The following is a 24,931-nucleotide window of genomic DNA, read 5'->3' as shown; positions in this document are numbered from 1 at the left end:
AGCACAATAATGGGGAAGACCATCATCAACACCCTCCACAAAAAGGGTGCAATCGGTAAAAGCCTGGTTGTTCGCAGAGTGCTATATCAAAGCATATTTGTGGAAATATGACTGGAAAAAAGGTATGGTAGGAAAAAGTGCACAAGCAACAGTTAGCCTTAAGAGAATTGTCAAGAAAATTTGGAAGAGCTTCAGGTGGAATGAAGTTAGAGTCAGTGCAGCAAAGAGCCACCACACACAGATATCTTGGGGAAATTGTCTACTACTTTGAATACTGCTTTATATAAAGTTACTTATATACTGCTTTCCTAGTATTAATCCTCTCCAAAACAAGGAACTTTAGAGGCATCTTACTGTACCTGGGCTAAGAAAAAAAAGAACTGGACAATTGGCTCAAAATACCCTTCACAGATAAAAGTTGATTTGGCATATAATTTTGAAATCAAGGTCCCAGAGTCAAAAAGGCATGGAATGCAACTTGCTAAGTCTAGTGTGACGTTGCCACAATCAGTCGTGATTTAGGGTGCCACGTCCTCTGCTGGTACTGGGTCACTATGTTTTATCAAGTCCAAAGTCAATTCAGCAAATGTCAATCCATCTAATTATAGATTAGAATTTCAGCTTTTATTTTCTCATACTTACATCTAGACATGTTAAATTGTACATGTAAAGATGCACATGTGCCTTTTGTTTGAACCTACCCATTTTCAAGTGATTAAATATAATGGAGAAAATAAATGATGTACATGTATGTTTCTTGATGCCCAGGTGTGCCCTGCTAGACTGATTGTTTAAACAACCTCTTCTCTCATAGATAGCTTTCCGGTGTCCATATTGACTGATTATTTTAACAACAGTCAATATGGACACCAGAGAGCTATCTATGAAAGAAAAGCAAGCAATTTTGAAGCTGTTAAAAGATGGAAAATTGCCAGAGCCATAACATGGCAGATGTGTTAGGCATAATAAACACGACAAAGTGTAAGGCATGATAAACACGAAAACTGAAAAAATTTAAATAAAATAAAGAAACTATTGGTGTAGTAAAAAATATATTATTGCAATTCATAATTTTAAGGAGATTTCAAGAGCAGAAATGTTAAGGTCATACCACAAGATGTAAATCATTCATCAGCGTTTAGAATTAAGGCCCAAGTGAAAATTGAATAAAATACAGAAATGATCGACAAGCATCCTGCAGCATTAACCTTGACCAAAGCGATGGAGAAGGCAAAGTGCACAGAAAGACAGGGCCTGCTCACGATTTAAAACATACAGTGTCATCAGTCAAGCATGATGGAGGTAAGGGCATGATTTGGAGGTAGAGCTGCTTCTGCAATGGGCTCAGATCTGTACTGATAATGTAACACATGATATCAGCAGAATACATTTTACAGCAATATTCTGTTTGGGAATTTATATCGAAATATAATATAAATATAATATACACACAACATTATGACAAATGCCTTCCTCAGGGGGAAAACAAAATGTTTTACACTGGCCAAGTCCGACCTCAACCCAGCTCAGCCTGAACTACAAGTCGTGACGCGGAGAGTAAAGAGAGATCCTGTATATACAGTATAGATATACAGGATAGAGATCCTGTATAGACTAGTGCAATAGCAAAGACAATTAAATAAATAATTGGCATTAGTGAGATGCCTTGCTACGAAAATTACTTGCCGGGGTTTCGTAGGAAATAAGACCTGCGATTAGTGCTCACACGGAAAATGTGACGAAAAAATATAAATAAATAAAATCAGATATACGATGAGATAATCTAAGGTTTCCTGTTCAAACCCTAATCCAAGCGCAAAGCCGCAGCATCCTCCTCCTCTGACACACACCGTGTCCTTGATGCTCCAAGGGCGTCATGGCCTGCTTCAGATCTCCTTAAAATAAAAGCCAAGTACATTTCTGAACAACACTATTGTAGAATAACGTTCTACATCTCGTATAAAGCAAACCTATAACAAACATTAATCCGAATTAATTATATGCAGCAAATAAAAAATGCAGGGGAAAAAAACATGACCGGGTATCAAAGATGACGAAGCAGTTTATGCGAAAACATAATTCGGTTTAAATCTATAAATAAAAATGCTCTCTTAATACACATCGATTATTATTATTTAAACGGAATTTCGGTTCAGGTTGCTTAGTGTTGCAGTCGTGTCTGACAGACCAGCACAGGAGAGAAGCAGTAAACGGTGAAATGCATCGTGTGCTGAAACGTTTATTTACACAGAATTAACGAAACGGGATGTTACATTTGATTTTTTTAAATATAATTTGCTTACCTTTATAGGGAGGATGTGCTCGGTCCTGCTCTGCTGCCTGCTCTCTACTCTGAAGTGAACAGATGACGGTGACGTCACTAGTTCGGCGAAAATACCCACGTGATCAGATTATTCCCAGTAAGAGTAAAGCAGCGCCGCTGCTAACAACCCACCAGTACTTCCTTATTGCAAATATTTCTGGATAGTCAAACCAAGAAAAGAATCAGACGCTATGAAGATGACCCTTTTGTGTCCACTAATATTACCCAACATTTACAAAATACTAAATACATTCATGGTACATCAATAGAGGTTTAGCACTATTTAGGATAAATGTAAAAAAAAAAAAAAAAAGCACATATCTGGTTAAACCTTTGTTTTTGTTAAAGTTCCCCCTTTTCAGGCAATTATTTAGAAGGAAATCTGACAGTTCCTACATTCCTGCATGCTTATCTTCATGACATCCTAATCTTATTATTATTATTTTTTTTTACATCAGAAGCAAAACATGCTATGTGGGCAGTACTCCTAGAAACATGATTCAAGATTCAAGAGACTTTATTTGCCATTTGTACACATACCAACATCATGAGTGCATTGGAATCTTTTTTTTTTTTTTTTTGTGCAGCAACTCTGAGTCAGATAAAGTAGAAATAACAAATAATACCAGAATAAATAGATTTAAGCTAAGAGACTACAACACTATAACAGTTATCTAGTACACTGTGGTATGTTTTAAAAAATCACCAGATATAGAAATATTGTACTTTAAAATCTACAAATTGCACTTTGTTTTAAGGGTTTAATTGCATATTTGATGTCCCAGTTTTTATATTGCCCTTTCTTACGTGAACTCAGTCTTACATGATGGATCAAAGCAAGATGAAGGCTGTCCTGTGCTTGCCCCAGCCTAGAACCACAAAGATCTTCAGCACTTCCTTGATTTCTTTTTTTTTTTTTTTAATAGGCTTCAGCATTATGGCTGCTTACTTCCGTTTTTGAAAGGAAATACCAAGACCTAAAAATGTAATCCAGATGCACAAGTGAATGGAAAATGGATTAACAATTCCAAACATTAACAAGAGATACAATATTGTGGCGTGGGCGGGGTTTCGATTGGGACCATCATGCTTTGCGGGAGGGGTTGTTGTGTGTTCACCCTGTTGGGAAAGGCTGTTTGGGTTAGTGTTAGGTGTGTGTGTGTGTGGTTAGAAGTATGTCTTGTGATTGTATGTGTAGTGCCTGTTGATTGTGGATGTGCTGTTTATGTAACCAAGTGATTAAAATACTCCCAGCCATTTGCATTGGGCAGCAAGGAAGCTCACTCGCCTCTCCAAGTTCCTTTAAAGCAGGAAATACGCTACAACTGGTGTCAGAAGTGGGATGGAGAGTAGCGGGTTAGAGCGCACCCCGGAGGAAATCCGGAGGATTAGAGTAGGCCGCCGAGTAGCAGAGCAGCTACGGAGGAAGAAAACCCTCCCTGACGAGGCCAGCACGAGCAAAGAGCAGCGACCGGAGCGGAACGGCGCGATTCAGGTTCTGGCACTGGACCTCGGGACAGTGCAGGCACCGGAGCAAGTTACAGCTCCGTGCGCTGCCCGCCAGCGAGGCGACCTACAGCTGCGCCTGCCAGCCTACAACGGCGCCGTCGTTCCCCATGCGTTCCTCGCCCAAGTGGAGCTAGCCGCCGACTTCGCGGGCTTCGGGGGACGCCGAGGGGAAGCCGCCTCCCACAGCCGTTTTTGTTTCCCCAACTGCCGGGTTAAACCTCCGGTCAGGACGTGTAGGAAATCGCGCGGGGGTCTACGTTAACTGTGGCCTGGACAACGTTTCGCTACGGGCGCTCGTGGACACCGGCTCTACAGTTTCGCTGCTGCGCTGGGGAGTGCTGGAGCAAGGCGAGCACGGTTGTATGCTGCCGGCCCCAGCCTTGAGCATTCGCACCGTGTCGGGGAGCTACTTGGAGATACGGGCCTGCCGCACAGTGCGAATACAAGTAGGTGCAATCATTCTTTTTCATCCATTCTTTGTGGCCGACATTGAGGATGATTGTATCTTAGGGTTGGACATTTTGGAAAGGTGGGGTGCGGTACTGAATCTCGCTGACGGAACGTTGCGTGGTAACTTCGGGGTAGCCAGGTTGCTAGTGCCCAAAGCGCGGCTGGACGTGTTAGTAGCGCGCACCAGGGGGGCGGAACTTCCGGTTGCCGCGTCATGTAAACATCCAGTAGCAGACTGAGCGAGTATAATGGCTGAGCTTATGCGGCGTAGCAGCGTGGGGCTAAGTCAGACCCAGACCGACACCGTGAAGTCCCTTTTACACGAGTTCGCAGACATTTGCGCGAGTGCACACATACCAATCTGGTGCAGCACATGATTGATACGGGTAGCGCAGCTCCTGTTCGGTTACATCCGAGACGCCTCCCTTTAGCTAAACGAGCTATCGTCGAGCAAAAGCTGCGTGAGATGGCCGACTCGGGCGTCATAGAGCCAGCGTCTGGACCGTGGTCTTCACCGGTTGTGTTGGTGCGTAAAAAGGACGAATCGTGGCGGTTTTGTGTCGATTACCGGCGGTTAAACGAGGTGACGCGCAAAGATTCTTATCTGTTGCCGCGAATAGATGATGCGCTGGAACACGTTGCGGGCTCGGCGTGGTTTAGCTCGTTAGATCTGCGTAGCGGGTACTGGCAAGTAGAGCTCGCTCCGGAAGCACGACCTAAAACCGCGTTTTCGATCCGCCGGAGTCCGCCGGAGCCCCCTCGCTAATCAGCCGTCCGAGCCGGCGTGCAGCCGAGTTACCGCGTCGCGTAAACCATCGCCTGTAGTCGTTTCGCCTGTGCCACAGATGGACTGTGCTCAGCTAATTGCCGAGCAGGAGAAGGATCCGGCGCTGCAGCGGGTACTGGGGTGGGTTGCTCACCTGGGGCCCGAGGAAAAAGCTCTCCACTCGCAGTTTAACCGACTAGCGTTGCGGGGGGGTCTACTCTACCATCACTGGGAACGGCCGTGCGGCGCTGGCGAATCTTTTCAGCTGCTGGTGCCGCGGACTCTGCAGGCATGTGTGTTAGGGATGGTTCATGGGCATGCGGGTGCGGGACACTTTGGAGTCACTAAAACGCTGCGGCGGTTGCGCGCTCGCTTCTACTGGCCGGGCTGCCACACGGATAGTGAACTCTTTGTGCACAGATGCGGCGTCTGTACAGCAAAGAAGGGCCCTACACAGCGCTCGCGAGCACCCCTGCAAGACTTTCGGGTGGGGGCACCTATGGAGCGTATGGGCGTGGACATTCTTGGGCCGTTTCCCTTTTCCGATCGCGGGAACCGGTATGTGCTGGTAGCCATGGATTATTTCACCAAGTGCCCGGAGGCGTTCGCTGTTCCTGATCAGAGCGCTTTCACCACGGCTCGAGTGCTGGTGGATGAGGTGTTCAGCCGATTTGGCGCCCCGGAGCAGCGATCAGGGCCGTAACTTCGAGGCGGAGGTGTTTGCGGCGGTGTGCGAGCGCCTCGGGGTGAAAAAGACCCGCACCACGCCTCTTCATCCACAGAGTGACGGCCTCGTGGAATCGCACGCTCACCACCCAACTCGCCGTGCTTACCAGCGACCGGCAGAAGGATTGGGACGAACATTTGCCTCTCGTGCTTTGGGCTTATCGCACAGCAGTGAAGGAGTCCTCACAGCTGACGCCAGCTGTGTTAATGTTCGCTCGCCTAAGCTCATGTCGCATTGGGTGGGCCCCTGCACAGTCGTTGCCCAGCTCTCTGATGTAGTCTACCGGGTGCGGTTGACGGGGCGGTCGCGATTGGTCATGCTCCACCGGGACAGTCTCGCTTCCTATCAGCCCCACGCCAGCGAAACATTGAACTCTGTGGAGGCCGGTCCGCCTCAGGAAGAGGGCTGCGCCCCTCCTTCCCCCACAAAAAGACTCCGGCGTTCACAACGCCAGCGCCGACCACCGTCACGCCTTCTAGACTGAGTTGTCATGGTGACTGGGGACGGTCACAGCTCGGGTGGGGGCAGTGTGGCGTGGGCAGGGTTTCGATTGGGACCATCATGCTTTGCGGGAGGGGTTGTTGCGTGTTCACCCTGTTGGGAAAGGCTGTTTGGGTTAGTGGCTACGGCCAGGTGTGTGTGTGTGTGGTTAGAAGTATGTCTTGTGATTGTATGTGTAGTGCCTATTGATTGTGGATGTGCTGTTTATGTAACCAAGTAATTAAAATACTCTCAGCCATTTGCATTAGGCAGCAAGGAAGCTCACTCGCCTCTCCAAGTTCCTTCAAAGCGGGAAAAACGCTACAATATTATGCTTCCTGGACAAAAGACTGCATAAAGATGAATGCTTCTAAGCACAAAACAGGGACAGCTCTCTCTTGAGGACAAAGGAAACTGGAAAAAATAAGAACTTGGAGCTTCTTATCAAAGCTGCAATATTGCAGTACTACGCCACCAGGTACAGATTAAAATGGATTTTTATCTTAAAACCACTCCAGCATGTTAGAATTCACTTATACCACATTGGAGCTGTTATTTCGGGGGTGAAAATATTATTTAATCCCAGTAATAATATTCTTCTAACTAATAACTATTGGTGCAGGTGTTTGTTTGCACACAGAGCCTATTAGTAGATTTTTTAAAGTAGATAATTAAATTCGACACATTCAACATTTTGATTTCACTTATGGTGTAGGTTAAACTCCAGGCAGATATCCAAGTACTGCAAAAGATTTAATAGTTTTTGTCCAGCAGTCATTTTAAGACATGCCCACAGCATGTGTGTTTACTGTCTAAACATCCGGTTTGTAATCTGGATGTATAAACTGCTCATTACTTAAATTCTACAAAACTTTTGTATTTCATTTATGGCACACATTTGAATCAGGCAAATGGCAAAGTACTGCCTGAGGTTCAATAAGTTACAGAGAAACAGAATTTTTTTGACTGGTTTCAGGTCCTCCAAGATATTATTAAAAGACCTTTCTTTTATTTATATAGCTGTCCATATGGTCTAATTATTTTTTATTGTAAATATTGAATTTTTAAAAGTCTGATCACAATTCTTAACAATGTAAAAAATTATTAAGAATGTATGCGTACACAGTGTGCACAGTGGCTGATAATCCGGCACAGCCTTGCGGGAGTTAGGTATTCCCTCCAGTAGGTGATGCATTTCTTCAGAGTTTCCAGCACACACAGACACATACATACACACATTCTTTTTGTGCAAGTGTACTGTACATTTTTTAATTAGCCCAGGATGTGTTTCTCCAACACTCATAGAAAAAGCATTCCCACCCAGCACAGTAAAATGTTCCAAGTAAAACAATAGAATAGAGGGATTCCCTTCAGGAAAACTAGAGGACTGACAAAAATAAGGAACTCTTTTTCCTTAAACTTCTAGCATGCACAAACAATACATGGAAGGTTGAATGACACAGTCATTTCTCTATTGATGTTTGGATAGTGGAATGTACTGTAGATTAGAGACTTGGATGAGGCTTGGATAGTAACCAGGGAGTTAGGAAAGCTTGGCTCAAATATTAGTCTGTTCAGTGTTTACACATTGTGACATGCTACTAAGTGCAACACCACTCAACCTCGACCCTTGTTTTTACTTGCAAGTATTACTGTCACTGCTGAGCTCCACTTATTTCTGCAGTTAAATACTGTAGATGAACTCATTTCATTTTTTCGCCACACCTGTACACCTGCACATTAATGCAGTTATCTAATCAGCCGATCAGCAGCACAGTACAAAAAGACATGCAGATACAGGTCAAGAGCTTCATGTACTGCACTATTCACATTAAACATCAGATTGGAAAAAAAGGGTGAAATACTACAATTTCTTTGGTAGTGACACTTCTGTGGATGGACATGCTGTGTCGATAAGAGTGATCAACACAAAATGGTGTGATTGGTTTAAGCTGCCAAGAAGGAAAAAAGTAACAAATTTTATACTCTTTATAACGGTTGTGAGCAGAAAAGCACCTTAACATGTATAAAAAATTATACTTTGAGGTGAATGAGCTACACCAGCAGGACACATCAGGTTTCACTCATGTTAGCCAAGATTAAGAACTTGAGGCTATCGTAGATAAAGGTTCATCCAAACTGGACAGTTATAGAGGAAAAATCTCCTGACCTTTTTACAAACTTAAAAATTTGTGTTCAGTAATGAACTCAAACTTCTAAGTTTGTAAAAAGGTCAGGAGATTTTCTTTCTCTAGGTGAGAGGTGAGAAATTTTATAAAGAAAAATGTGGCACAGACCCTGTAATGAGACGTGTGTATATTTAGACTCAGCTGCAACCAGTGTTCCAATAAGGGGACTCTTTCTCTCTGTCTGCACCCCTCTCCTACCTGCCACACACATGCCAAAAACAAGACACTTTAAAAAGCCACAGGACAATGTATGGAATGTTGGTGAAACTGATTGCACTGTTCACGGATTAATTATAAATTGATAATTGTTTGGAATTGAGTTTCAGTCCATAATGAAATTTATATTTTTCAGTAAGGAACTCAAGTACTCTCTTTTACCAGTAGTAAAGGACTACAAAAACCTATTATTCTCAGTGTAAAAACAGTTAAACTTTTGAATTTTTTAATAAAGTACAAAATAGGTAAAGAAATCTGTCAACAAATTGTATGCACTTGTTTAATGACATTTAATTAGCTCAATCGATTTTCTTTGCAAACTACTGTAATCTAAATAATACTAGCTTGCAAAGAAGTAAAAGGCTTTACAATAAGAACCAGTAGTCAAAATAACTTACTAAATGTAAAATTTTTAGGTTGTGGCCCAACTTAGTCTCACTCAATGTTTTAGGTTTTAAGTTCATCAACCCTTAGGATCAGATATTTTTTTCATAAATTTTATTATGTATGAGTCATAAATCTCACAAATGCATGTTGGCTACTAATGAAAATAACCGTTCACTAGTTTCAAATTAGCTTTTTTTTTTTTTTCTTGGAAAACCCTGTAAGTAAACACCTGTGTCACTTGGAAATTTTCTCTGTTTAGAGACAATCTAGTTTTGCCAGATAGCTATGCAAAGTTTTTCAATGGTATCATGCAGCCAATTTCAAGGAGGTGTGGAGCTCATGTTTTGCATGTACGATGGAAATTCTGTTCTTCTTGTTAATCTTTGCATACTCTCTTCACTTACGTCTTCTCTCTTAATAATGTATATACAACTTTACACTTATTTTGTATGTTTTCTAGTAGAGAAAGTTTTTAATAGAAACAAATAGACTTTTAACTTTGCATTTTATGGTATTTACAGAAAAAAAATAGAAACCATATTCAAAGACATAATTTCAAAGACATAATTTAGTCATAAAATGTTTTGTTCAATTTGCTCAACTATTCTATTTTAATATTTTTTATCGGCTCCAGGTCCGAGCGACCCTGAATACAGGATGAAGCGGTATAGAAGATGAGTGAGTGAGTGAGTGAGAATTGTTCAGACTTGAATGTAATCTAAATATTTGAGTAGTAGTATTGATTTGTTATTCATTTTACTTAACTGTCTAAAACTTTTTTTTTTTTGGGCGTATACAGTACGAGAAATATATAGGCTGGAGAAAAATTATGATGTTACTCTTTTATTATGTTCCCTTAATTTGTCTCCTAATGGAAAATTGGGAAAAACACACTGGGATTACATAAATCCTGTAACTCTGGATCCGCATTCCACTCCAAGCTTTGTCTGTGCCTGCCTGCCCCTGCTTCTGTCTACGCATACCCATGCTAAAAAAAAAAAAAAAAAATCCCTATATTTGGCTTCCCCATACCAGACCAATTGGGTGGAGTAATGCTTTCACACACACATCCAAACACGAATATATGAGAGCTAGAAAGGGAAAAAGAGAGTGAGGGAGAGAGAGAGTGAAAGAGAGAAGCAGAAGCAGAGGGAGGAGAAATGAGGATAGACAAAGTGGGAGGGGAAAGAAGGAATTTTGTTAAAAGGGTGTCCCATAGCATTCAACCATTTGTGTCCTTGTACTCCTGCTGCACAGCGTAAGAGTTTACAAGTGTGGTATTTCTCAGGAAAATTGCAGAAAGTGTTCAACCAAAAGGACTGAAACCAAGGTAAACTCCAGAGCAGACACAAGGACACAGGAAAACCTGAAAAGCCCACCTCTTCCATTGCTCCGCTCTTTCACCTGAAACATTAGTCATGGAAATGTTAGAAGTCCCCAGCCTGCAGCCTGACATTGAGCACCACAAGACCCTCACTGAGGTCTCGGATGATGAGCTCAACCTTCCACCTTCTGATGATGAGGATGAGGCACCCAGCGAGGCCAAATCAAAGGAGGTTATGGAGAAAGAGGAGGCAGAGGAAGGAGACAAAGGGAATGGGCAGATGAATGGGGTGATGATTCTGGCTCTGCTGGATAAGATCATTGGTAGAGTGGACCAGATTCAGCAGACTCAGACCGGCTTGGAGGCCCGGCAGCAAGAGATGGAGCGTTCAGTCACTGGGATTGAAGGAGAGCTCACCAAGTTGACCAAGAGCCACACTACCACAGCCAACTCGGTGAACAAGATGCTTGAGAAAGTGCGCAAAGTGAGCGTGAATGTGAAGACGGTGCGCAGTAACCTGGAGAAGCAGGGCAGCCAGATAAAGCGGCTAGAGAGCAATGAGAACGAGCTTCTCAAGAGAAGAAACTTTAAAGTCATGATTTACCAGGTGAGACAATATTTGTGAAATAGTGAGTAAATGCATGTAAAAGTATATTATCAACATTTGGGTGTGATTTAAAGAAAAAAAGTTTTTTTTGTTTTTTTTTTACCTATAAGCTCTACTGTGACCACTAGACACCTATTTTTTCAAAAGGAAATATTAAAACATTTAATGAATGTGGGAATCCTTGGACATAAAATTTGTCAAGTGAAAAACATTCAGAACCTTCTGACCATTCCTGGTACCACACCCATTTCAGACACGAACCCCCTAGTTTCATGGAAACATTATGACTCATTTGATCTGATACACTTTGAAAGTCAGTCATGCATGTTTATGACATATGATCACTATTGATTCTTACTAGAGAGTAAAGAAACTTTTTATGGCCAATAAAATGAGTTTTTTTGTTGTAGGTAAGATTATTAAATACCAAGCATGTTATAAAATGGATTGGGAGATGCATGAAGTACAGTAAAGTGTACAGAATAGCAAAGCAATAGTTTTGCTTCAAAAAAGTAATGTCAAAGTAAAGGAAATGCAAAAGCAAAGGTAGAGAAGGGGATAAATAGACAAAATGAGTTTGCATTTAAATGATAGTCCAGGTTCTATGTCTCTTAGCTGGAGTGTGTAATAGCTTACAGCTTTGCACAGTGACACATATTCAGAGTTTCCATATACTGACTCACACAGTGAGGGGAGGGGAATAGCAGTGTTGTAGAATATGAACAGCAGTAAACTCTAAATTCTCTATACTGTAGCTTTGCTGAAAGCGATGTAAATGAGCAAATTCAATGTAGTACATTATATTTAGGTCTATCAGTATAAGCAGATTTTATTACTTACGTAGATAAGGAGAAACGCTTTCTTGAAGAAAGTAGTAGTGGAACTGGAGAGTGCTAGGTAGATTTTTTTTTTTTTCATCTTTCCAGTATCAAATGGTTCGCTCTGGCACAGACTTAAATTAACATTTTAAGTCTGTGGGGGGTTAACATATAATGCAGAATTTGGATATTATTTGTTTTGTTTGTTTTAGAGTGTAATTTTGGATTATTTGATATGTAGATAGACTGGTTTAAGGTTTTCAGGTCATTGAGCTCTTCCTGATACAGATGCAAACTGAATCATCTACTGACTCACTATTACACTTAACGTTATTATAATATATTTCCGATATATAGCATAAAGTAACTCTAAAAGCAAGGACAATGTGATATTACCCATCAATAATGATTACTTAAAGAAAACTATCTAGGAAGCACAATCTCGATATAAGTTACAACAGACAAACATAAAAAGAAACTTTCTTTGCTTTCAGTGGAAAAAAGATACATATGAACAGACACCTATAAGTGTGTGTGTGTGTGTGTGTGTGTGTGTGTAAGTATTAGGGCTTGGTCATTCAATGGAGTACATATTTACCAGGCCGTACCGTCCCTCAGGCATCCGCCCTCCTTCACTCCTCTCTCTTCTGGTCTCATGGTGCCCCACCCACACACAGATAGTCTTGCTCCCACACTGATAAAAATAATTCCCTACACCAACCATTCTTTATCTTTAACATCCTTTGTTACTGAATCACTTTTCCTTTCATACACTCCTTGGCGATATTATTTCTACAAATCTAAACGCACTGTATTTCTGTTCATATTATTTATTATATACAGTACTGTACATAATTCTCCAGTAGCTGCTGTCATTCTAAATATTGACTAAGCCAGACCTCCATGTCTTAAGTCTCAGCAACTTGGTGCACAAATCTCATATTACACTGTACTCAAGCTCACGTTATTTTTGGTGATTAATAAGAAGCATAAAGGGTAAAAAAGAATGAAGGAGCAGACATCTTGGCTCTCCCATAAGCATGTGCACGCATGTGCACGTACACACACATACTCGCACTCTCTTTCTCTCTTCTCGCTCTTATTGGAAGGAAAAAAACATGGGGCCTGTAGTAGCTATAAATATATTTCATTGGATACTTGTATGATTGCTAGAGGGAGAACACTGAGGGTCCTGTTTTCCTTTGTGGTTTATTTTCTGTGTTTGATCCAGGGCTCCTAGCCAATCCTGATAGCTTATAAAGCAGCAGCACTTAGTGAAAACCTTGCTGTTCTGTTTAGACTCGGTTCATGGGACCATACATGGCTTTTACTTGGCACCACTCACTAGTTGGTCGTTTTTTCCCCCCTCTAACCATTTTGCATGTACACCTCCTGCTCTGCTTTTCTAACTTGCATAGATGACTTAAGTTTATAGGCCAATGCTAGAGGGGATTTTTAACAGACAGCACATCCAATTAAAAGATCTAAAGTCTTCAGAATTGTTTTCGAAGATTTATTGGTATCTTATCAGATTTAACGGAAGTCTGTCACAGGTTTAAGATTTCTTTTTTTTTTCAATTTGCCAACTGTAATGTCCATATTTAATGCAAAGTCCACAGCAAAATTCACAGTGAGTTAACACCTTGAGTGTAAAATTAACACCATGCAGTGTTTATATCAGACCAGTTGGACTAAAATGAACTCTGAAAGTGTTAAATCAACACTCAATATTTAACTGTATTTTTATCCCAACTAACTGCCGGAGGCTGTAAGAATCAACCGACATGCCAGATCCTTCAACAAAGTCATTTGCAATCAGTAACATTTAACAAGGCCAAGACTCCTAGAGCATATTGAGCTATCGATTTAACAGTTTGTAATCACCTCTTTTTGCCTAAAATAGTAATAGCCTTTTGTCTTTTTTAAGTGCTGTATTTTTGTTTTCCCTGGTTAGCATTCCTAACTTTTACTATGTGACAATGGACTGTTTTCTTCCTAGCTCTACAGTTGACTTTGCTTTACAGTTAACACTTACACAGTTAACTTACTGTGTGTTGCTACTCAGTAGCCACACTTACCCTCAGTCTCTCCTCAGTGGGTTGGGTTCTTCCTCTGTATTATCTGTTCAGAGTTTTCCACACTTCTTCCACAGGCCTAATGACCAACAGGCCCGTGGCCAAGAGCTATGCATCATGGGATTGAGTATGTTGCCATCACTGTACACTGCACTGTTCACTGCTGGGCATGCTATGTTAGCCAGCCTTGTTAATCTGCTAACAACACTTGGGCACATTCTTTCCCTGCATTTTTGTCAACATGTCAACCCTGGTAAGGAATAATGCATAATTTCTTTCTTTTTTCTTTTCTTTTTTTTTTTTAAATCACCTGTCCAAGATATGAACTGTACTGTACATGTATGCAGGGTAGTGCATCTTTCATGATACACTGTGAAGCTAATCAAGGTGGGTTTGTTTGGCCTCTTCTAGCTAACATATAGTGACAAGTATATATATAGTCCAAGTGTTTATATACACAATTATCCTTCAACCCCATCCCAGATAACACACTTTAATAATCATAACAACATCTTTAAAGCAAGTAAAGGACAAACTGCACCTTAACTTGCTGTAGCTACCACAATAGATTATTAACAGTTAGCAAAACCAAAGATTCTGCTGCTGAAGCCTCTATCCTTGTTCAGAGGGGAAAAGGGGGTTAGCTTAGCATATATAGCTCAAGGCTGGCTCATGTTGGCTATTCATGATTTTTTTTTCATGTTTCCATGACCCCAGATCACATTTTCTTTACACTTTTTTTTATTTATTTTTTTTAGTTATTTTTGTAACTGTCTTTTGTTGTATTATTTTAAAGTTTATGGTTGTTGAAGAATTTTTTTTTAATCTTCTTTTTATATTTCTGTTACATATAGAATAATTATATAAAATGAGTATTATTTCAGTACACATAATAAGATTGTGGATTGTGCAAAATGGATTCTATTACTAAATACTATTTTCTAATCTGTAGTGTTTAATTAAAACGATTTTATGTTCAGGTTCATGTTGCGAATGGTACTGTAGGTACACACACACTAACATTCCTTACAGTTATAAATCTCTCTGTAGACACCACCCTCGCTCCTCTCTCTTTGTTATTGGAAAGTATAACTCAGTAGCACCATGGCAACAGTGACTGCGGTTGGAAGCAAAAGCCTAAATCACAGGCAGGATCAGGGGATGCCACAGTTCCTGTTTAAATCTGTTTTAACTTTCCTCTAGTGTACCCAGATTTCCACAGTTTTTTTTTTATACTATATTTGAACACTAAACTATGACCACTAAAATACTGAGGAAAACAGCACCATGTCAATGTTGAGTGTGAATTCTGACTCTGGATGTTCCTCAACATCAGGTACATCATTCCAAGTCATACGGTACTTGTTTTCAATTGCAGAAGATGTGTGCAGATTTCTTTGTGTCCCATTTATTTTTTTGTGTCTCAAACGGCTACATTCTATGACAAAATATGCTCATGCCTGAGTATTGACTATCGTGTTTTAAAGCTATGGACAATAATATTGAGTTGTTTCCCTTTTGTTGTTGCAACAGTGTTCCTGTAAAAAGGTTTTTCACTAGATTTTGGATCATGGTTGCAACCATGTGCAACACCAGATAGTGGTACATGACATAAAACTGTAAAGGCCTTTTTCAATTGCCCATGTATGTGTTAGGATACACAATCTTTGTTTGTTAAGATATGTGATCCTTCAAGATTATACATCTGCATAAAAATTAAAATCTTTTGTCACTGTTGCCTTGCACCTCCAGAGTCCGGGTTTGATTCCCGCCTCTGTGTGCATCAAGTTTGCATGTTCTCCCCATGCTTGGTGAGTTTACTCCACAGTCCAAAGACATGCAGATTATGCTAATTGGTGTTCCACAAATTGCCTGTAGTGTGTGAATGTGGGTGAGTGTATGTGTGTGTGTGCCCTGCGATAGATTGGCACCATGTCCAGGATGTACCCATTGACATACCCTAAGTCTCCTGGAATAAGCTCCAGCTCCCCCGAGACCCTAATAAACAGGATGAAGCAGTACAGATGATAAGTTAATTGACAGTGAGTGCTTGTCTCACAAGATCCTGATGCTTACCTCTAGTCTAGCTCTAACATGTCTGGCAAGCTTTTTATTCATAACAAATGTGCAACTCCTATTTTCTATTATAACATTCTTGTTTATTCTGTTAATTCATGTATTGCAATTTGGTTACGTCCCAAGGTCATATGATTATTATTTTAGGATTCAAGGGAATTAACAAATCATCTCTTTCCCACACAGTGCATGCTTCTTAAGTTTATTCACCGCACATAGAATACAACCATAAGTAGTATGATGTAAGATGAAATGCTTTTTATAACTGTTTCAACAAACAAAATACAATAAATAAAGCCATGCTAAAATTCAATTTAACTAACATTTAAATATACATTATTGTAACATGTACACTAAGAGCACATTTTACAAAAGGAAAATATGAAAAAATAAATATTAAAATATTAAAATAAGAATATGATTTTAAAAAAGATATAGAAATTTATTTATTTATTTTATTATTTATAGAACGAATGAGTAGCAGCGGCAGTTATAATTGTCATTACAGGAAAGACAAATATGAACATGTCTGGATATTATTACAAATGGGTAAAACGCTGCACAAACAGGTAAAAAAAACTGTGAACAGCTGAGGTAGTTGTAGTAAATTTGGCGACATATGTAATGAATAAATTATATAAAAGATATTAAACTTGTGTATTATTAATAATGTCAGGGTGTTGTGGGTGTTATATGAGTGGTCCAAAGGATCAGTCCAAGGTATAATCTGTGGTTAGCTCCTTCTCATTCGCACAGTGTTCCTGTGGAAACAGAAGTGCTTTCCTGACCACAACAGAGAATAAACAGTCAGAACATCATGTTTCTCTCATTTTAAGAAACATTTTTATTTTCTGGCTTGATGGGATGACATAGCAACTAAGAAGGATTCCCTTCCCTGCCTACAAGGAGAAATCCCAGTGTCCTTCCCTTGCCCAAAACACACCCACACACAACCACTCCCCTCATACGAACAAACAGAGGAGGGATTCCTTCCCTGGAATGGTACCATGACTGGTTGCAGTTAAACTGATGTAAAAGACCTCTTCATATGTGGCTAAACAGAGGGCTTTCTGTTAGCCAGTGGAAACCTTCCAGGATTAAACCACATACTCACCAAATAAAGTAGTTGTATGTAAAATAATAATAACAATGACTATAATCAATGACAATAATAACAAAAACGACAATAATAACAATAATCATAATAATAAGAAATGTTTAATATGTAAAGAAATAATAGCATAAAAAAAAATCTGCAGCACGATCACAGTCAGTGGGCTTTACCCTGCGAATACTCATGGTTAATGAAAGGGAGGGATAGGATAGGAGAATGATTTTGCTGATGGGCAGACTCAAAGCCAGCTGATCTAAGCTCATCAGAATATAAGCATGCACATACAGTAAAAACACAAACCCACACACCTACATAAAATGCAACAGACAGTCGTATATGCTCTAACATAGCCATGATCTCGCTTTCTATTTAGTTCACTCAAGGCTCAGAGTAAATTAAGCAAGCTTTATTTGAAACAGTGGCCCTTGCAAAACATTTGTTACTACTTAAGTGTATTACAGCATTTGGCAGAAAAACAACTTGGGGCCAAAGACCTTTTTTAATGGCCCAACAGTGGTAGCTTGGCAGTGCTGATGTTTGAACTCATGACCTTCCGATCAGTACTCCCTACCATTGTCTTAACCACAGTGCAATCACAGCTCCTTATCAGCTATAATAAAATTCTTCCTTGGTTTTACTGCTAACTTTGACATGGATTACTTATATTAATTTAATTTGATGTATTTAAGAGGCTGTATATGCTGCAAATTTTTGGAGCTGATGGCAAATGATGGAAGTTTACTGCTCTTATTTAGAGAGTTACTTTTGCTTGGACAACTATGTGCCTCACCACCCCACCCGTCAGAGTTCCCAGGACCAAGCTTGTTTATTTTCCTGTCCATGAAGTTGAACAAAGAAACATTAATGAATGGGGTGGGACATTGGTTTCTGAGTGGAGGAGGTGATTTCCTGACTTCCTTTACATGTTTTCCATGTTCCTGTCCTTCCTTTTCAATCTTCTTGAAAGAATGCTGTTTACGTAGGACCTGCTATCCTGATTCCATTTACTAATACTTATTATTCATCCAGAATTTAAAAAGCCTATAGAAATAGAAGGCTATAGCATGTCACTGCTTAGGACATTTTTAAATGTATTACATATTTTTGTTAAAATATAACAAAAGTACAATAAAACTAAATGAAGGATGTGTTTCTAATGTAAATACAATTTTTAAAATGTGGAAATATGGGTAATTAAGCTATGGTTTGCATTCATTTAAGGGTGTTGAAGGTAAATTCACTCTGGGTGTTATTTCAATGCTGGGAATTTGCAGTATTTGACTAATATATTTTAAATACAAAATGAGTCTATATACCCAGACTCTGGAATCCACTGCATGCATTATTTATAAAGTTTTGGCCAAAAATATCAAGACAACATGTGCCATGTGTTATAGTTTTTCTTCTGTACAAACAGGCAATTTCACTGATTAGGTCCAGACTACCTGGCTTATGAGTTGTAATAATTAGAATCAGCTAGGTTAGTTAAGGATTTTTACTGTTTTTTACTTTTAACTGTCAATATTAAAAAAGAAAAAAAAATTGAGATTATACAATCAGTGTGCACCCACATAAAACAGAAAACAAATTCTGTCAAGCAACAGCTGTCTACAGCAATCAGCCTTTTTATGACATGGTAGAGGACAGTAAAGAAAATCAATGCATGTGTGTTTGTGCTATTTCAGGTTATGTGTTTGTAATGCAGAATGATTCAGTGCAACACACCAGTGGGGAAAAAATAATTGCTTTACTTCACAAGGCAAAGATTGTGTGCTGTGTACTGAAACCAGGGGTTTCCATGAATGGAATGCAAAGAATGAAAGTAGGGAGAAGGCATGGGTGGGACAGATGTGGGTAGGAAAGAGAAGAGAAATAAAGAAAGACAACAAAATAGACAGCTAATGTATAGCTTAAACAACACTCCAGCTGTGTGTGTGTGTGTGTGTGTGTGTGTTTAATTTGGTTTGTACTATTTCTGTCTTGTAAGTTAAAAAATGTAGGCTTTTTTTGCCTTTAGGCCTGTTTGATTTTAACATTCATGTCGATGCGCATGTCTCTGCACGTGTGTGTGTGTCATCACGTGCAAGGCAACCTTTGAACAATAGATACATTAAGAAGAAAGAATAGAAGCAAGACATTAAATTTTTGGCAGGACATGCTCAAGGACAGATCTATTACATGCTTTAAGAAAAGGCTCTGCCCTGAGGATAGGGACATGACTGTAACTGAGACTGCAGGAAGGAAAGGCAATGCACAGTTAAGAAAAAGAATGAGAACACTAAGATTTGTATGCCTCCATACAGTATCTTTACATTAATTGAGTATACAGGTAAAAAAAAAAAGAAAGAAAGAAAAAACACAAAGAGGCCTAATATGGTGCCCAACAGTTATATGGCTGCTTAGGGCAGCAATTCACATTACAATCAGGGACACTATGGACTGTAAACAAAAACTACAGATCTCTGACTTGGATTTTTACAAATTTTTACAATAATTTTTTTTAACAAATTATTTGATATAGATATAAATTTTGGGTGGAGACCCCCTTTGAAAACTATGTCCCTAATTAGTAAATTTGCTACATTAAACATACATTTGGCATACATGTTTCATAGCTGAACATTTAAATATATGAACATTTAGGCTTTTTAGTCCAATAAACATTCTGAAAATGTAAATTCTTTTGGGAGGAGTACAGTATATGCATATAATATCAGTCATTTTTGAGGTAAATAGTATTTTAAAAAATGCAATTGCAAGATCCCTACCTTTTGTATTTATAGTTACAATTTGCGTGTTTTATGCAAGTAATTTCTAAGAACATTATTTAGGTCATTTTATATCCACAGTTACACACATAATACTGTCTACAGCATCTTTACAAATCTTCTTCTTGTGCTTTAATAGGATGAGGTGAAACTTGGTTCTAAGACCACAGTGGCCAAGTCCCTGAAAGTGCCCCAGTCGGCAGATGGCGAGGGTGATCTGGAGCTCAAAGCTGTGGAGGAAGGTGTAGAGGCTGGAGGAGAGAAAGCTCATCTGGACCTTTCATCTGATGAAGAAGAAGTAGAGATTGAGGAGACTATTGAAGAGACTCGAGCAGAACGCATCAAACGTAGCAGCCTTCAGCGGGTCCAAAATATAAAAACAGTCTTCTCTAAGGAAAAGATGGAGAAAACCAAACAAAAGACAAAGGAGAACCTTGAGAAAACAAAGCAAAAGACCAAAGAGAACTTGGAGAAAACACGAATGAAGACCAAAGAAAACTTGGAAAAAACCAAGCAAAAGACCAAAGAAAACTTGGAGAAGACTAGGCAGAAGACAAAGGAGAACTTAGAAAAGACACGCCACAATATTGAGAAGAAAATGGGAAAGCTTGGCACTCGTATGTCTGTCAACCCAGAGCGTAAAGAAAAGCTGAAAAGCTCCCAAAAGAAGGTGGTGAAGTCTTTCACACCTGATCACACCATTTATGCTCGGTCTAAAACTGCCGTGTACAAGGTGCCACCATTCACCTTTCATGTAAAGAAAATTCGTGAAGGGGAGGTAGAAATCCAAGGCACAGAAATGGTGGAAGTCAGTGGGGAAATGGAGGAGGTACATAATGGAGTCATGGAAGGAGAGGAAGAAGAGATGGAAATGGAAGGAGCAGACATGGGAGAGATGGAGGAGAGCTCTGAGATGCTGGAGACAGAAGATACAGAGCTGGTGCTTGAAGAGCATGATCATGAAAGAGACAGTGACTAACCTGTGTGTATGTGTGTGTATATGTGTGTGTGTCTGTGTGTGTAAGAGGCATAAGTTGGGAAACTGCTGTATACTGCAGATTCAGGTAATTAAAATTGGTGTGAAATCATTGGTGTGTGTGTGCGTGTGCGTGTGTGTGTCAGGAAGGATGACAGATCTCACTGCAAATGGATGTTTAGGGTTTGGAGTAGTTTAACTAAACAGGTTCAGTGCAAGAATTCATTGAAATGACACCAAGTTTATTAAAAAGCCAGATAAAACAAAAAATGACAAAATGACAAAAAACTGTTAAACTAAGATAAAAAAAAAATAATAATATACTAACACACTTAATTACAGGTAGTCTAGCCAGCAAACACAGTTTGACAAGAACTAGTTGAACACAAACATGTCTTACTTATGCAAGAGAGAAAATCACCCCATATTTTCCTCTAATATTTTTGCATTATATTCATATTAGAGTTTTCTTTTTAATATTATTTCTCTTTTTCAGATGCACCGTTGCTGCATTATGTTGTTACACTGAAATGTTTGTTAGGTTTTGTTAATCTACATCAATTTAACATAAAGATTTTTAACCAACAGCTAGTGTGGTTTTTATTAGATCACTACAGGCTTCCAACAATAAAACAACCACAAACCTAACAAATATAAACTTTAACATCATTGTCAGGATATTTTGATTGTCTGTGTGCCTATTCCTATCTGGTGCTTTTAAGGAGACTGATATTAAACAACATTTTACAAAAGGTTGTCTGGTCTGACGACTAGTATAATGGAGAAAAAAGATACTAATTTAATCTGTGTTAGATTTATATATACAACCCTGGTGCTCTTAGTGGTAAACAGTATTTAAAGAGAAAGTTAAAATAAAACATGTATGGTCTTTTTATATCTAAAATCAGTTCATACAGAATTTCTACTTCATTTAATGTTACCATGATCTACAGATAAAGCACTTATGTATTTTCTTACTCTAGTTCATTTCTGATAAAGTAAAAGAGAAAATAAAACCTGGGAAACTTTTCAGGGAATAGAATAAAGTATTTGCTTTTAAAAATGCAGCCATATAAAAAGTAAAGCTGATAAACATTTATACTTCAAAAAAGTAGAAGCATTACCAAAATAAGTATGATATGCATGAATAGTATTTCTTTTAAATTTTATACACCACTCTTTTAATATATATATAGCAGCAATAACTCTATGTCCCAGTAATGAGCACAACATGCACTACTTATGTTAATCCCTATTAAGATAGGTATAAAGCCTTTCATGAGCTGAATTTTTAGTATTAGAGCACAGACGAAATGTGTAGTGCATGGAGTTCACCGAACTGTGACCGAGAGCCACGGCATTATTGACGATGTATAATGTTTTTATTTGAAACCATCACCAAGCCACCTTTATATTTTATTGCTCAAATTTCAGTTAATTAGGCACCATTCATTGTTCCTATTTTCCAAAGAGCATATTTACCCTTACACATTTTAGATGTGCACATTTTAGTTTGTTTTTATCTATATTTTGCTTTGCAACTGATATGTATGTATCTCATAATGTCTCACTGCATACTAATATGTTAATAAAGGCAGACTTATTCATATTCAGCATTGTTTAATTTTTTTGTGAGCTCAAATTATATCTATGTTGGGGTTGTACATTTTTTAATAAAGTTCTAATTCACACCTTTTCAGCAGCACCTCATCAAACATTTTGAGGTATACAGGTGACTGCGCCCCATACGCTGTGAGCATTAACCCAGAAAGCAAAAAAAAAAAAAAGCAGAGGCGCTGCTTGTCAACAGGAAAGACAGGTAATGCTGCGCCACCAGGGGGCCCCCAAGGGCTGACAAACTTAACTTTAACTAAAAAATAATGGTGGTTGGAGGGTGAATGCTGGTTGAAAAGACCAGAGCTAATTGGCATTCCTAAATTGCCTATACTGTAGTGTGTAAATGAGTGTGATAGTGTCAGGTGTCTACATACACACAGACATAAGGACACATAAGTTCCATGAAGGTCACCTAAATATCCAGATAGTAACATGGCTGAATGTGACAGAAGTTATCTTTTAGTTATTTATTAATAATTATGTGTGCATGGCTATATGCATATTTATTCGGTAATTTTTAAACATACATTTTTATATATTTAAAAAAAAAGCATTTTGATAGTAAAAGAATAGTTTACATTTAAGGAATAGCATGGGGAAGCTTTTCTTGAAAATAAAAAGACACTTTTAAAAGAAATATATTAATTTTTTTAGAAAGACTCTAGGAAGATCAATGCTATTGTTTAACAAATTTTATTAACATTAAATGTATTAGGTATTAATGTAATGTTAACAACTATAGCAGCTTCACAGCTATATACAGTTGGATTAATTTATCTACTTAGTGAGCGCCTTTTCTTCACTTTGCTTTTGTAGTGACTGGAAGGATGGAGCTTGATACTGTACATCATACAGGGTAAAGCCCTCAAAACAGCATATGAGACACTGTCTTATGGTCTCGCTGTTTTGTTAAACAAGTAATTATTACTAAAAACTACTGTCTGAATTTAATCAAATCTAATTTAAATGAAATTATATAAAATTTATATTGAAAGAGGCAAATTGTTCTAAACTAATCCATGATCTTTATTGCTCTGAGGAAAACTGAGGTTTTAATAATTTTGACTTATTTGACTTTTACTTCCTAAATAAATTTCTAAACTAATCTGGTTCAATAAGAAAATATTTTATGAGACTAATGAAATTATGTTATTGATGCTATTAACATTAAAGCAGCTCTACTGCTGATATGCATTGTACATTTACATATTTTTTATGTATTTAGGTTTTTGTAAAAACAGGACCATTTTCTATACACCAGAAATGGTCATGGATAATTAATAATAGTAAATAAATTAAAATAATAAGAATAAGAATAAGAATAAGAATAATTGAGTGGCTCTACCGTTGTAGTGGTTTGCTGGCCTATTAAAAAGTAGGCTACATAATTGCATAACCGAATAAAACTTAAAAATGTATCTGCTGGTTCATGTTAAGCTCATGTCTTTCATATGTTTTTTGGATCTATACATTTTAAGTATAATATTCAGACCACTGAAATACATACTGTATGTACAACAAAAAGTGATAAGACAATTTTTTTAATTGGTTTAAGGCACATTTAAAAAAAATATTTATTTGCAGAATGCTTATTTATGGCATCAATTTATAAGCCATTTTGCAGTAGAAAAAACACATAAAATTCCCTATGCTTGTGCCCTGTTTTGGGTTGGCACCACTTCCTAGTTGTACCTCACAACTAAGTTCCTTGAGATAGGATCTTGTGACCCTATATAAGACAAGCAGTGTATATAATTGATGGTTTGATGTTTTTCAATGCTCTGTTATACAGTATGTGTTTGTTTTAAAGTGAGGTGCCTATGTCAAACTATCCCCAAATGCATCAATTACCCTTGGCTGCCCATGGCCCTGTTTACCGGTTAACCAGTTTCTCTTTCTTGGAGCACTTTTAGTAAGTCCTAACCACTAAAGACAAGGAACATCCCACAAGAGCTGCAGTTCTATGGTTGCTCTGACCCAGACATCTAAACATCATTATTTGGCCCTTGTCAAAGTCACTCATATGCTTGCCCATTTTTTCCCCGCTTCCAATACATCACCTTCAGAAAGAAAAGGTTTACTTTAGGTTATTAAACCCAGGTTATTAAACTTCATATTCATATTAATATTAATTAATTCATTCATTTATTCATTCATATTGTTTCTCTTTATAATATTTAAAATCGCTTGTGAAAAATATTAATTAAAAAACACAACCTTGTTGAATATTTTTACTAAGCAAACAAGCGAGCACACGCACACACACACACACACACATTCATACTGAAGCTTCTTCATAATCTGATTAGCTCACTAAACCTTTCTGTTCTACTTCACAGGCATGCATGCAATCAACATACACAATCAATCAAATCAGCCTATGTGGAATTTCCATTCATCAAGAGCATAATCTCTGCATTACTTAATATTATATCTATTAATCAATATGCATTTAGCTTAGTTACTGTGACATTTCCTAAATAGTTGTTTTGGAAGGCGTCATGATTAC

General features: G+C 38.5%; 2 protein-coding genes across 2 annotated transcripts in view; one reads left to right on the top strand and one right to left on the bottom strand.

The window, feature by feature from the left end:
* Positions 1–2,382, bottom strand: part of atp6v0a1b (ATPase H+ transporting V0 subunit a1b) — a 40,658-nt gene extending 38,276 nt beyond the window's left edge. Inside the window, exon 1 of the mRNA XM_053488295.1 lies at positions 2,304–2,382. The gene's annotated coding sequence lies outside the window, so the exon portion shown is untranslated. The remainder of the gene's footprint in view (positions 1–2,303) is intronic.
* Positions 2,383–10,206: 7,824 nt separating this feature from the next.
* Positions 10,207–20,917, top strand: cavin1b (caveolae associated protein 1b). Its single transcript, XM_053488294.1, has 2 exons — positions 10,207–10,978; positions 19,969–20,917. The coding sequence occupies exons 1-2, from the start codon at positions 10,466–10,468 to the stop codon at positions 20,806–20,808; spliced, it is 1,353 nt and encodes a 450-aa protein (XP_053344269.1). The 5' UTR covers positions 10,207–10,465; the 3' UTR covers positions 20,809–20,917.
* Positions 20,918–24,931: the final 4,014 nt, after the last annotated feature.

The sequence above is a fragment of the Clarias gariepinus genome, chromosome 26 (assembly GCF_024256425.1).
Source record: "Clarias gariepinus isolate MV-2021 ecotype Netherlands chromosome 26, CGAR_prim_01v2, whole genome shotgun sequence".
Lineage (NCBI taxonomy): Eukaryota > Metazoa > Chordata > Actinopteri > Siluriformes > Clariidae > Clarias > Clarias gariepinus.
The sequence above is the reverse complement of the archived record's forward strand: the minus strand, read 5'-3'. Positions and strand labels throughout refer to the sequence as shown.

Excerpts from the sequence above, each read along its gene's own strand:
- cavin1b (XM_053488294.1), top strand. The coding sequence starts at position 10,466 with ATGGAAATGTTAGAAGTCCCCAGCCTGCAGCCTGACATTGAGCACCAC. Across the intron at positions 10,979-19,968 it reads TTAAAGTCATGATTTACCAG|GATGAGGTGAAACTTGGTTC; the intron begins GTGAGACAATAT and ends GTGCTTTAATAG.